Source organism: Pleurodeles waltl, chromosome 10 (assembly GCF_031143425.1).
Source record: "Pleurodeles waltl isolate 20211129_DDA chromosome 10, aPleWal1.hap1.20221129, whole genome shotgun sequence".
In the NCBI taxonomy this organism is placed as follows: Eukaryota; Metazoa; Chordata; class Amphibia; order Caudata; family Salamandridae; genus Pleurodeles; species Pleurodeles waltl.
In genome coordinates this window covers 801,300,786-801,314,949 of record NC_090449.1, presented here as the reverse complement: position 1 = coordinate 801,314,949, position 14,164 = coordinate 801,300,786, and the positions used below count along the sequence as shown (strand labels likewise).

At 41.2% G+C, this 14,164-nt stretch overlaps 1 protein-coding gene across 1 annotated transcript in view; it reads right to left on the bottom strand.

The window, feature by feature from the left end:
- Positions 1-1,021: 1,021 nt before the first annotated feature.
- The window catches only part of RAPGEF5 (Rap guanine nucleotide exchange factor 5), an 863,712-nt gene continuing 850,569 nt past the window's right edge, over positions 1,022-14,164 (bottom strand). Inside the window, exon 26 of the mRNA XM_069211465.1 lies at positions 1,022-8,423. Within this exon, the coding sequence (XP_069067566.1) occupies positions 8,305-8,423 (119 nt within the window). The 3' untranslated portion in view covers positions 1,022-8,304. The remainder of the gene's footprint in view (positions 8,424-14,164) is intronic.

The window sequence follows — 14,164 nt, the reverse complement described above, 5'->3', positions numbered from 1 at the left end:
GGTGTGACACTGGATGTAATGTTGTGGTGTAGTCAAGTAGAATGTAAGTGCATACTGGTCGGACCAATCAAGTTGAAGGGTTTATTCATTTATGTATGCATGAGGGTGAATTGTAGGGTCCAGGGTGTAGCCCTTGTTACTCTTCTATGAAACAAGTGCTTCGTTAGAACAGTTATACATTAAAACGTAACCAAGATAAAACTATGCGTCTGCCCTCACCAAACATGTGAAAAAATAAATAGATGTTGTTTGAAAAATATTATGCTGACACCTAAACCTTTGTGGAAGCATGATGCTGCCAACGTAATATGTCACCCAAGCCAATCATTTCACTTAAAATAAATCAGTGTCAGTTATTCCTACATTTCCAAAACCATTCTTAGCACAGGAATTCATAAAATCAAACCTAAAACCCCATGAAAAGATTAATCGGCAGATACTGTAAAAATAACGTAGGGTATTTAATAGATGCAAATAGAACCACATCATGGTATAAGGTTAAAACAACTACAACTCTGTGATTTGTGGAGAAAACATCTTTCAATGGAAGGAATGGAAGGAGCTGCCATTTGTGTATCCACTTTTTCAACATTAAGGCTTCCACCTATGCAAGCTGCTACAACGCATCTGTGGACCTGTACACCAAACCAGCAGGCACATTGTGGGCATATTTAAGTGGCGTTTCAATTAAGTTTGCCGTTCGTCAAATCGGATATTCATCAAAATTTGTTCCTCAGGGTTGAAGGCATTATTTTCTCATTTCATACATGTATTCCTTGCAAGTACACCGGCTCTCTGGACATAAACTAAAACAATGAGATATAGCTTAGAAATTCAAACTCGCCTCTTTTCATGATTTGCTCCTCTTGTTCGGAATGGGAGATGCCCCCTAGTAAGCTGGGGTTGCACTAAACTAACACCTTCAATAGATAAATACCAAAGCAAATTAGATCTAGTTTATGTACATTCACAGCAATCCATTTTCATACATTCCCGATCAGTAAATAGATGAAGAATCCACTTTCTCCTCAGTTTTTATTTTCAAAAGCCATTAAAAAACACTTGAAAATGTAAGGTGGGGTAACTGTAACGTGTACATGTTTCTAACATTGTATTGCTTGGCCACTTTTTCATTTACATATAAATTATTGCTTGCTAGCTCTCATAAATAAATACACAAACAATCATATGTACAGATGCGAGAAAAACACAATGTGAAATGGAAAGCAGAGCGAAAATGACTCTGGTAATTCAACAGAGAGGCTGTCTCATGCATACCAGTCCTGGAAGGAGGGGAGATACATACACATGGAGGTCCCTGAGAAGTTAGTTCGATGCATCAGTGCTGTGTGTATTCATGTTATCGTCATTATTCAAAGCTGCAGCGTTATTGGCAATTCACTCCTTTAGGATAAAACAACAAATTTATCTTGCCTGATATCAGAATACGACATCTGGAAGCTGAAGATCACAAAGTATTGCCAACATATATGCTACAGTGACAAATGCTTGAATATTTTTCTAACTGTTTCAGCATCCATGATGCCATAACATTTTCAAGCAACAGATTAAGGTTTTAAGGTGTCAATATATGAAATGGCCACTAAGGTATTCACATCTATCACTTTATATCCATCTACAAAAGACCATGTAATTATTAAACCTGAAAAGGGGCTTGGCAAACCAATAAATAATGATATCTAGCCAGGTTCTCAGGTTGACCAAGAAAGTTACAATTTTCCACAAACTTGTTTTACTTCTGCTCGTAAAGTCAAAAAAAGACATTTCTGCCATAAAAATACTGTGATTGCAAACCCTCAAGTGAGATTACTTTGCATCTTTTAATGCCATCGCTGTATCTTTCAGTTAAAACAACACAGAAAACAAATCCAGAAATCAATAACTACATTAAACACGAGGGAATTAGGGACAAGTACATATTGAAACCTGTCAGCAGCCCCAGGACACATACAGACAATTTATTTCTCTGTGCCTGCAAATTGGTTTTGGTGCCACACATATGTATTGGTATCATGGCTGTGTTTAGAGCACATGTCCAGTTTTGATTTCACCCATTATGTTACTGCTGTTCATTTTTTCCCAAGATTCCCATGCACTAACCGCATCTCAGGGACGCCGGCTGCTAAACAGAACAGACAATGGAAAGTGCGCAGGGACTGTTATGAAATGGGGTTAAGCGAAGAGCTCATTGATGCTCATAGGCACGCACATAACTGAATGAAGGGCTTCTTGTGCACTTTCAAAAGAAATCACTTCCATTACAGAAGCACACTTCCCATTCAGCATCATGTTGCATCTCAACATGTCCATATATAAGCGGAAGCTGTTATTAAATCATTCGAGGGTGGAGAGCTCCACTGAAGTGCCTCAGGGCTAAGGATGGTCGGTATACAACTTTTACTCCAACAATCCAATTTTTGTCTTTCTGTGTCTCCCTTTTTAATTTAGAATATTCAGCTTTCAGTGCAGGGAATGTTCTAATAGCTTTTAGCCCTTCTGTCTTGGGCTATACTGGTTGTCAAAGGCCCCCTCCCTAGTTATAGGTCGTGACCTGCAGTGGTCAGGGCCCTTAACAACCAGTATAGCCCTCGTAGTGGGCTACAAGGCTATACTACTGAAGGTTTTGAAACTGTCCACTAATATCATAATACGGAGATAATATCGGTCACTATTTTATCTCTGTTTAGTTTAGGATAATTCTTAAGCACAACCGGGCTAGATTGAACAGAATTATTATACCTCAGAAGCCCCTGGGTTATTTTCAGTATCACCCTATGGAAGGATGAAAAACGTGTTGCACACATAGAGCTAGGTAGTCAACAAGATGCTAAGGTCATAGTTGGCTTTTGCAAAGCGATCCGGCTGTGGAGATATTGGCGGAGGGTGACTCAGAAACATGATGGCCAGAAGACACATGGTCACTCACACTTGTAACTGACCTCCACCAGTCACACAGGTGGGTAATAAGGGAGATGTAAAAGATAATGTGGCCAATGTTGTGAAGTGAGTGTACTCAGTTACTCACTTCAGGACAAACAGGAAAATTGTGCCCAATGAAGTGCTCCAAACAGTCAGCCACGCTGGATTGCCCGATGGCACATTAAAGTCTATTAGATTATCTGTGAATGCGCCTGCACACATTGCAGAACCGAGTAGCCTAGGCAATCACCCACTTCGTGAAGTTAGAGACGGAGTTGAGTGCCTTTTGCTGCCTTCCAGTGAATCAGAGAATTATTCATAAAGTTACACGCATTGTACACCGATCCAAAGCAAGCCCCAGGTATTTCCATATAGACGGCTTTATTTTACTTGATTTAGAGTTTTTCGTCAAGAGCTGCTTACGACTTTTCTGTGGCCTCAGAGCGCTGTCAAACAAAGGTACATTTAGGAGTAACTGTTGCAACATCGAAAAACTGCCAGAAACTGGTGCTAGGAATCCAGAGTGCCAGAGGAGTGTGTCAGAAGATATCTGCCAATGAACATGATCCCACATTGTGACAAAGCCTTATAAGGGACGAACATCATAACTGCCTAGATGAAGGAGACATAGACAGTTTTCAGTGTCTGATAGAGAGAACTTGATCAAATTGGCCTGTCAAACCATTCATTTCAGATCTTTTTGATCGGATGGATTTTCAAAAATTTACCAAGGCCTGTTTCGAGGGCAGAACCTCTGCAGCTGAAGCATCCTGGGCATAGATGATCTTTCCAACAAATGAACTGGATAGCATTTCATACCATAATTCAGCCACTTTAGCAAATAGCCAGTGTTTTATTATCCAATGTAATGGTCCTCAATTTACAGACATAAAAAGGATGGACAGAAGGAAGGAAGACTGGTTTGGCCATTTCAGGATTCAAACTGGGACGTCACAAGCAACGTCCTGTTTTTTTTCAGTGCCAAGAGACGCACTTAGGTGAGTGAGATGCGCTTTTGAGGGCATTATAACAAACTTAGTGGACTACTCAAATACTAAGCTGGGGAGAGAAGAGGGGCACTGTTGGAGAATGCTAGTGAGGGACTTCATGGAGAAGGAGGTTATGGGGGCGACAGAAAAGACTGAAGCACCTGGCGCCAACAGCGCTAACGCCGGCCTTGGTTGGATGGCTTGTGGCAATTAGGAAGACTGTGTCCTGGCATCATATCGGCATTAAATTCTTCAGAAGAAACATTTTTAAACTGTAAAAGTAGTTCTATGTATTAAATTAACTTGGAGCTGAAGAGCCTGCTCTGGGTTGCACATGGTTAAAAGGGTATCCGCCTTGGTTGAGGCAACGTATTGAAAGTATAATTAATTGAAGGCATATCAAAATGTAAAGTACCACAAGGGGGAGCTCATATGTCGAATATGAAAATAATGCAACTCAAAGCGTCATGAACAGGAAATGAGCAAACAACATGTAGATGTTGGAAAAAGTATTAATTGTAGTTCGCTTAGCAAACAAATAGAAGAAAGCCAGTGTTTCAACGGTTAAACGCCTGTCACGTAAAATGTATATACAAAATATGCATTAAGCATTTCACTCCATGGCCAGCAAGAGTTTCTAGCTTTTCATTCACAAGTTAAAAACAGTAATCACAAACTGTGTTATCTTAGAATACATTTCTAAAATACAAGCAAAAACATTTCTGAAATGTTAGTTTCACTTTACACTGTACAATATGTTACAAAGGGACAGGTGATTTAGTCTATGACAAGGTCGTCTACTCTTTTCAAAACTACTGCCTGCTACATCTCAATCGATTACTACAATAGTTTTATTATTTAAACCGTCCACTAAAACCACATCAGTAGACAGAATCTACTCACATTAAGGTGATACCATGAAAGACTAAACAATACGGAACAACCCATTTGAAGGTTTTCCCAGTGAGAACGGTTCGCACAATATTAATAATTGGCCTTTACATAGAACGTTATACCACGTTATACCGTTTCTAAGCACTGTAAACACCAGGTGTTACTATTACCGCATTTAATGGCACTCAACGTATCGACGTCTGGAAAATGAAATGCTAGGTCGGCTGAATAAAGTCCAGTAGCACCCGCTATAGCCGTAGCACATGGGGAGAAAAGTATGAGGAAAAGTATATTTTAGAGATAACGAACTATACAGCAGTCTCGTTACTGCGCTTTCAATAAATTAGTTCCATACAGAGTTGTATTATTACTAACGCGAAGTTGGTCAAAGTGCAACATTGAAAGGATGAAAGGGTGAGTCACCCGTGCACCTCACATGCAGATATCAGTAGCGAGCGCTTAGCTCCCTGAGCTACCTCACCTGACGTCATGTGCCACACGCACTGTAATATCTCAAGCAGTGCCGATATCACCACACACACCGATCAGCCCTTCAGGCATAGCGGGTTGCGGTCTGAAGCACCATTTTGTGTTCACTGGGTTAAAATAGTGAAAGGCGAAATTATGTCAGAAACTCAAAGCTACTCCTGCATGGATCACAGCTGTCCACCACACCCGTTAACACGAACAGCACAAACCATATATTGCATCTTAGAATAACCTTCCTACCAAGAACAGCTAAATACCATGTATTGTTGGTATTTCATCAGAATATAGTCTACAGCATATTGTGGAGTCAAAATATCGTGGCAAAAATATTGAGGGCCAAAATATTGTGACGAGAAGTTTACATGTGTGCATAGGTTTACTATATTTAACTCTGCATCTATGTACCTTATGAGGTACATACCGTCAAAGTACGTAGACATCTAGCTAGAAATAGCAGAACTATACTCACCTACATGCACTTATCTTCTCGATATTTTGGGACCCGATATTTTAGCCTCAGGATATTTTTGTCCATGACTTTCTGTCACACAACCCTTCGCCGTTGCCTGCAATGAACCCCAATGACAATGGCTGCCTGTCAGCCATGACAACTACAATTCTGTTGAATATAGCTCACGCTACAACAGGTATGTCACATTAGAAAACGAGAACCACAAGCTGACGACTTGAACCTGTGAAAATGATATCAGGGTTCATATTGCCATGATTTGGGTTTGTTCTGTGACAATAACACCCTTAACTGTTGATGCTTCCCTGTGTTTCTGACACCAAACGATTAGAACTAATATAGATAACAGTAAGAGTTCTAGAAATAGCATTTATATAGCACCTTTCAGAACCCAAGTTGTCTGAGGGTGTGAAACTTGTAGACTCAAAGGAATGTTTTTTTTAATAGAACAGTCCAGTTTGTGATTGGAGCAATCGAGATAAGATATATTTCTTAGCTCTGATGGAAGAATACTGTACAATAGCCCATACAACTGAGGTTAAAAGGAAGTTGTATATACATTTTTATCCCATTTTTCAAAGGATGACATACTGTAACATAGTTGAATTTTCCAAAATTAAGGGCATTAGTATGATCTAGTTGTATGTTCACAATTAGCAATTGCTAAATTGTCTTTCAATTTTTGCAGAATCAGATTAATCACTCTTCTTTATCAGGCGAGATTGAGCCTAAGTATTTTTACCGCTGCTTTCACCTCAGGACCCATGGAGATTCAGCCATCCAAAAGTGTGGCATTTAAATTTGGCATGGCTTATAGTGTAATAACCAATGGATGAAAGAAAATAAGATGCAATACTGAATTCAACGTTCTAAATTAACCAAAAAGGACGAAACCACCTCCATGGTCCGTGCATTTTTCACAAAACTAGCAAGGAATCTTAATTTTTCTAAACCAGCTGATTATGATAACTTTCTCAGTTTTTTAAAGAGCAATGGAGAAAATTAACGCAGGCAGCAAGATCAAGAAGTAATGGATGGTAAAACACATTATAGCATTTCATTTTATAACAGTACAGTAGACGCTGCAATTAGAACCAAGGATTGGGACGCCCATCAACATAATGACATATATTAATTAACCTGCCTTACCCCTAGAATGTAATCTAATGCCATTGTATGAGCCACCAACATTCTGGTGCATTTCCATTTGGGGACAATTTACTTCAATCAGATACAGTGCCACTGCAAATTCTAACCACTGAGACCGAATACAATTTCCATATATTTTTCTTGAAACTATGAATACGTTTTTAGGAAAAGCTTGACACTTCAGAAATATAAATATTATGGTGCCTTCCAGCCTTAATACAATGCATGTGTATTAATTGATGATTCCACACAAGAAGCGAGGTCATCAGAAATGCTCCTAAGAAGGTTTTGACCACATTCTCATTTGATGAAGCTTGATGGATAAAGTTTGCTGAGTCAAGGTTTTCAGGCTCCTTAACATACATGGCGCTGTTATTCTGTGAAGCATAAGTCTGTGCCATGGTAAAAACAGATCATCCTCATGTCTAAATGACAATGAATCTACCATAAAATGTACTATTGCCAAAATTGTCGATATATACTTAATCTGAATTATAAAGTAAGTTAATGTTTAGGCAAATCATCAGTAATGTTACGATTACATGACACCTGTTTCTGTATTCAAGAGTGCGCCCTCTATACTTCAGTAGGGCAGCCTAGAATGAGATTACATCTAGTTAAAATGGTAGATCTACTGGACATTGTAAAGCTTTTGATGTAGTATTCTATACATAATTATGAAGCATTTTCCCAGAGTCAAAACTGAAATTACAAAATCTAATTCTGTAGATTAGGAAGCATATGTTTTCAAAACTGCTTTGGTTTCTCTTTATTAGCTCAAGATGACCATGGATATCCGACAAGGGACCTTTAAGGTCATTTCAGGATACAGAGAAAATAGGGCAACACGTTCAAGTTTTACCTCCCATAGGCCGAGACAGCATATCCAAAACTGCACGAATGCTCTTGCTGTTTCCTATATGGTGGCATCTTCAGAATTCACTAATCACTAAAAGACAGTCGTTTACATCTTCAGATCTGCTAAAGACAGACTACCACTGTAAAGCCGGTACGAACAAAGACCTTTCAACGCATTCTTCACATCTAAGGTAATTTCTCGGCCACAATGTGTCAAGTCTAATACTCTTTTGCAATTAGTTCCTTCTGAAACTCAACCTTGAAATGACACTATCTCCAGATACAAGTATTGTTTGGAATCTGATAAAAGTTGTCTTCTGCTACTCTGCTGTCTTCCAGGTGAAAAGCGAAATTGCTGCATTGGGGACGTTGCCCGGAAGTGCTTCTTTTGACTGCTCCATTTGTAGTAGTGAGCTACTGATAAAACTCAGTATAAGGTTGCTTTATCAAAGCAGCATGCTTGGCATCAACATTCACATCGTTCAAAGTGTCATAGTCTAGAAGATGCTGTTGGTTTTACACTCGAGGTTCTATTCTGTGAGAAAGCTCGAACAGCATTTGCTGGCTGTCAATGACATGCAGGTGATGGATGCATGACTTGACCTCTTGATGGTCCTTCTGCGGGACTTCGCCAACTAAGGAGAGAGAAGAAATAAAGATTACACTGAGAACCATCATTACATTCACAAAGCTGATCATCACCCTCTATTAATAGGTCATTGTTCACAATGAGGACTCATCCCTTGGCCATCCGTTGGAAGATCTGTTAAAGTAATACGTGGAAGAAATGCTGCCACTACGATTTGCACACGAGTAGGCAGACATCTGTAGTCCATAGGGTCACAAAATATTTCTCCTACAAAAGCAAACACCTTCTTACAGGATGGAAGGTGACTCAAAAGGTGGTAAAAAAGCTATGGTCTGGAAAGTACCACACACATAGCATTCAGATACGTTGCACTGATGAGCTTCAAACAGAGAAAACTAGTACATAACTGTTCAACTTATTTGACATGAGGTTTATTTTAAACTCGTTACCAGCTTTCTGTAAAAAATGCCTCAAGGGTCCACGCACATGAATCCTCCTCCGGAAGCCCTTAAGTGGACGAGGCTCCAAATTTTCAAGAGCCAACAGTTCCCACACATAAATGTAAGGGGATGCCTAGGAGTAGAGTGAATAAAGAATGTTCTGTCTGGGTGTTACTTAAATTGAAATGTTGATAAGTCTGGATAACGCTGCAGATTCTCACATACAATACAGTGTTATTTCTAGCTATTCTAACGTGAGGTACAAGCATGCCTGCTAGCAAATTTAGCCCACAAGTCCCTAAAATTATTAGCTAGAATCTAAACTTGAATAGCCCATATTATTAATGTTGCCAAGTAATGTTAACCAATCATATTGTTTAGACCACAAGTTATTTAAGTCTTTAACGGGGAACATATTAACATCTAAGCATTTTAGACCAAATTCATAGCTAATATTCTGATTTTTATTTCCCAACATACACTATCAAATTCAGGACATGGATTGTCTGTACTACTAAGATACCACTGGTGCGATATGTGCGTTAGCACCACCAGTGTTACAGAAGGGGCTGCACAAGCATCTGCGGCCCCTTGTATAGTACTATAGTGCACTGGGGGCGCACACCTATTGCGCCTCTGGGGCACTGTAATACAGACCTAGATATTCTTAAAGAAACAATATGGATTAATTGTGTCATTTAGATCTTTGATCGTCCTTCTCTTCTACTTGAAAAAACAAAATGCATTATTTTTTCAGCAGGTCAGAAATAAGCTTCTAGAGTTAGTGATAAGCCTAAAATACAGCTGTAGTTCTCACACAAAGTGCGGCCTTCCTATGTCAATCCAATATCACACAGGGATTAGTGACGCCTCCATCACTAATATCTTCAGTCTGCACACTGCACTTTGTGAAGTGTTTTTTAAATTGTATTTGTTTTTTTTAATCCGATGCATGTTGCCCAGTCTCCTTACTGCTGTGATGCGGATCACAGCCTCACAAACTTAAACGCTTAACAAAATCGGCAAAAAATGAGGCAATCTGCAAAATTGCAATATTCAGTTAATTTGCTTCAAGCCTGAATAAATATATTCGTGAAAATGTTTTTAAACTTAAACGTTTAACTAAATCGGCAAAAAATAAGGCAATCTGCAAAGCTGCAATAAATAATAAGTTAATTTGTTTCAAGCTTGAATACACATACAACAAACCACCTGCGGGCTTTCCATAGTGAGTTCGGTTTTACATGCCAAGCATGAAAATTAGGCTAGCCCCAGGCACTGAATTAATGAAAATATAAATACGTTCTTAATATTATTAGATTACACGATAGGCACGTTTCTGTAGTTGTTATTTTGGCACCGTAACGACCTCAGGCCTAGTTTGCTTAACAGGTGAGTAATACATCCATTGCCTCCTCGTCAATTTACACAATAGTGCATTTATGCAGGACTTATTCTAACCAAGGCATCCCTTCCAAAGCAACAACTTCTTCCCGTTCCATGAAATAAATCACCATATTACCTAAGTAAGGGAAAGAAGACCTGCTCTCATCCTGTTTAGGTCTTTCCTACAGAGCACATGTATTGTTTACAAATCAGTGGGCTTACAACCTGCCCACAGCATACCATTAGCTGTTTTCTTTTTACAGTCGTTCAATTGATTGCATTGGCTTCCCTTCCTTTCTTGTGTTAGCTCCTCCCTGGAGCATGGACCAAGTAAGTGTTGTTCTTCACCTTTTTACAACGTCTTTTAAAACATTTTTACAAGTGCTCAGGTATCATTCCTCCATGCCACTCCAATCTATGAAACTCCACTCTCCGTCACTCCACTCTTGTCTACGCCAATGCAGTCTATTCAACACTACTGTGTCATTCCTCTCTCTCCTTCCACAGATATATATACCTATATATATACATCTCTATATATAGCTAGATATACACACACACGCTAGAAAAGAAAAATAATTTATGCAGCACTCTAAACCTGAAAGGGTGTAGCCTTGATCTTTATATATTTCTTCAACAAAAATTAATCATCGCACTCCAGGAAGTTCTTTTCTCAGTCCTTAATTATTCCATAAGTTAGTGCTTCCACCACCCAACGCGTTTCAACCTAAACAGGTCTTGATCACAGGTGAACATTGTCGTACCTCACCCCACTTATATAGTCTCAAACCAATTAACTAAGATGTTACATTCTGGGACATGTAGTTCTATACATCAACTTATTTTCCATGACTTACTTATACATCTATTCATGTGTTGTTCTTCATAATACAATCCCTGTGGTGTGTTGTATTCATAACTGTTAAACCTAAATCTATTAACCCTTTCAATACTACTGTGTAAATTAGAACTAAACCTCATATAATTCAATATATTATTAACAAAAAATGCTTTTTAAATATTGGAGACTATCATTTCTACACAATACATTATTGGGGCATAGAACCATGAGGGGGACAGTCAAATCAGCACTTGCTTAGGGAGTATGAACCAATGTACTTTATTATTTGCATCTTGTCCTACCCTAAGCAACCTTATTTTTTGTTTCCTACAGTCAACAATATGTTGAGACAAACCAAAAAACTTTGCAAAGTACAGCAACATGTTTCTAATACAAAAAATGCTCAGGATAATAGGGGGAAACTGTAGGAAAGTACCTTATTTTTGGCATGGTTACCCCACCTGCTAACCAAGACTCCAGTGATTGTACTCTAAATTTGGTTCCTTAGTACTTTGCACACCCCACAATTGGCATTCTGGTGCCCCCATATAAGTCCCTAGTATATGGTACTTAGGTGCCCAGTGCATTGGGGCACCCGGGGGTCCCACATGGGTTGCAGCATGTATTGTGTCACCCATGGGAGCCCATGCAAAATTTGTCTGCAGGCCTACCATTGCAGCCGGCGTGAAAAGGAGGTGCATGCACCCTTTCACTACAGGTCACTGCACCAGGTCACTGTAAGTCACCCATATGGTAGGCCCTCCTAGCCCAGAAGATGGGGTGCAGGTACCTGTGTGTGAGGGCATCCCTGCATGAGCAGAAGTGCTCTTATGAACTCCAGCTCCATTACACTGGACTTCTTAGGCCATTTTTACTTGTGTACTGGACACAGGTCACACTACCTATGTCCAGCTACATAATGGTAACTCAAACATGTCAGAATCCTAGCCCAATACTGTTGCCAGTATTGGTTGTATGATTCCATGCACTCTGGGGGCTCCTTAGAGGACCCCCAGAATTGCTCCTACTAGTCTTCTGGGGTTTTCTGGGCAACCTGCGCTATTGACACCCCTCAGACAGGTTTCTGCACTCCTGCTGCTTGACCAGCTCAGGCAGAGAAAGGCAGAACAAAGGTCTTCTTGTGGGAGAGGGAGCTAACACCCTCTCCATTGGAAATAGGTGTTACATGGCTTGGGAGGGGTAGTTCCCCCAAGCCACGGGATGAGCCACAGGAGGGCACATTTGGTACCCTCCTTGCATAAACTGGTTTGCACCAGTCCAGGGAGCCTCGGTCCCTGGACTGGCATGAAACTGGAAAAAGGAAAGGGGAGTGACAACTCCCCCGTCCATCACCACCCTTGGGGTGGTGCCCAGAGCTCCTCCAGGTGGCCACTCGATTCTGCCATCTTGAATCCAAGGTGGGCAGAGGTCCCTGGGAGCATCTGAGTGGCCAGGTCAGGTAGGTGACGTTACAGCCCCCTCCTGATGGGTGGTCACCCTGCTAGGGGACCAATCCCCCTTCCTGAGCTATTTAGGGTCTCCCTTTTAGGTGGGTCCTCAAATTCAACGTACAAGATTTCAGCAGGACTCCTCTGAATTGTTTACTTTATCTTCTGGCCACTGGGACTGCAACTGGATTCTCCAGGAATGGACAATCTGCAACTACAGTGACGACTTTGCTCTACAACATTGTTTCTCCGGCTCCCTCCAGCAACTGCAACATTTCCCCTGCTGTGCATCTCCTGAGGGTGGTGAGTCTTCAGTCTGCACAGGAAGTAAGAAGGAATCTCCCTTGGAGCGAAAGAGTCACTCCTCTGCATCTGCAGGCACCAACTGCAATGATGACTGGCTGCATAGAGCTGCTCTCCTCTAGGACTACGTGGATCCTGCATCACAGGTGGTGGTCTGGACTAGTCCCCTTGGTCCTCTCTACTAGCTGTCCAACATGGGAGACGGTAAGCCCTTGTCTCCCCTTGCAGGACAGTACCCCTGTGCACTGCGACTCTTGCAACAACCAATGCTTGTTTGATCCTCCTCCAAGAGATTTACAGCCTCCGTGTAGCCCCAGCTACCAGCACTCCTTCCAGCAAAGCACACTCTCCTGCCTGCTGCTCCAGCGACGTTGGACTCCTCTTCAGGTGTGCTGGGTGGGCCTCACACCAACTCCTGTGCCTACTGCCCATGGGTTGCCTGTGGGGGCTGCCTCCTCTTCTTGTGACTCTACCAGCTGCTGAGGGTCATCGCAGACTCCCCTCCTTGGGTTGAGTCCCCTGGACCTTGCTGGTTTTCTTCAGCCTTGCAAACCTTCTTCTCTGTCTCTTACATTTGCCAAGGCTTGTTAGTGGTTTTCCAGCACCACTGATCGACTGCATCTCGACTGCCAATGTGGGATATTACTTGCATTACTTCTGGGACTTCTCTTCAGCTCCTGTGCGGCACTGCTGGCCTTCTTCGTCCACTATTGACCTGGTCCTGCATACACAGAAGGGTGGGCAGGGGCTCCTGCCACGACAGGACACTTCAATACGAACTAGACTTGGTCCCCTTCCTTTACAGGTGCTCTTTTGTCAGGATCCACCTTTGGGTTCTTTCAGTCTAGGTGGGATCTTGCATAATCCTTTTCCTTCTGTTGGTTTTGGGGAAAAACAGGTACTTACCTCTGCTCTCCCGATTGCTGGGGGTCACTCTGGTACTCACCTCTTGGGTTCCTAGTTCCTCCAGCTCCCTTATACTGATTCCACTTCCTTGGGTGGGGGATTGCCTTTCACATTCCACTTTTGTAGTATATGGATTGGCCCTCCCCTTGGGCCCTCACTATTTGTTATTGCTTTTCCCAATGCTTATTGCTTTCTATGTTATTTACTGATTTCTAATGTTTATATATTAGTGTGTTTACTTACCTCCAGTTGGGGAATTGCCTATTCAGTATTCTAGTATTTGTGCTACTACAATAGGGTACCTTTATTTTTGTAACACTGTGCAGTTCTTTCATGTGTGTAAGTGATGTGGGACTATAGTGGTATTGCATAAGCTTTGCATGTTTCCAGGATAAGTCTTGGCTGCTCAACAACAGCTACCTTTAGAGAGCCCTGGCTTCCTAGACATTGCCTACACCTCACT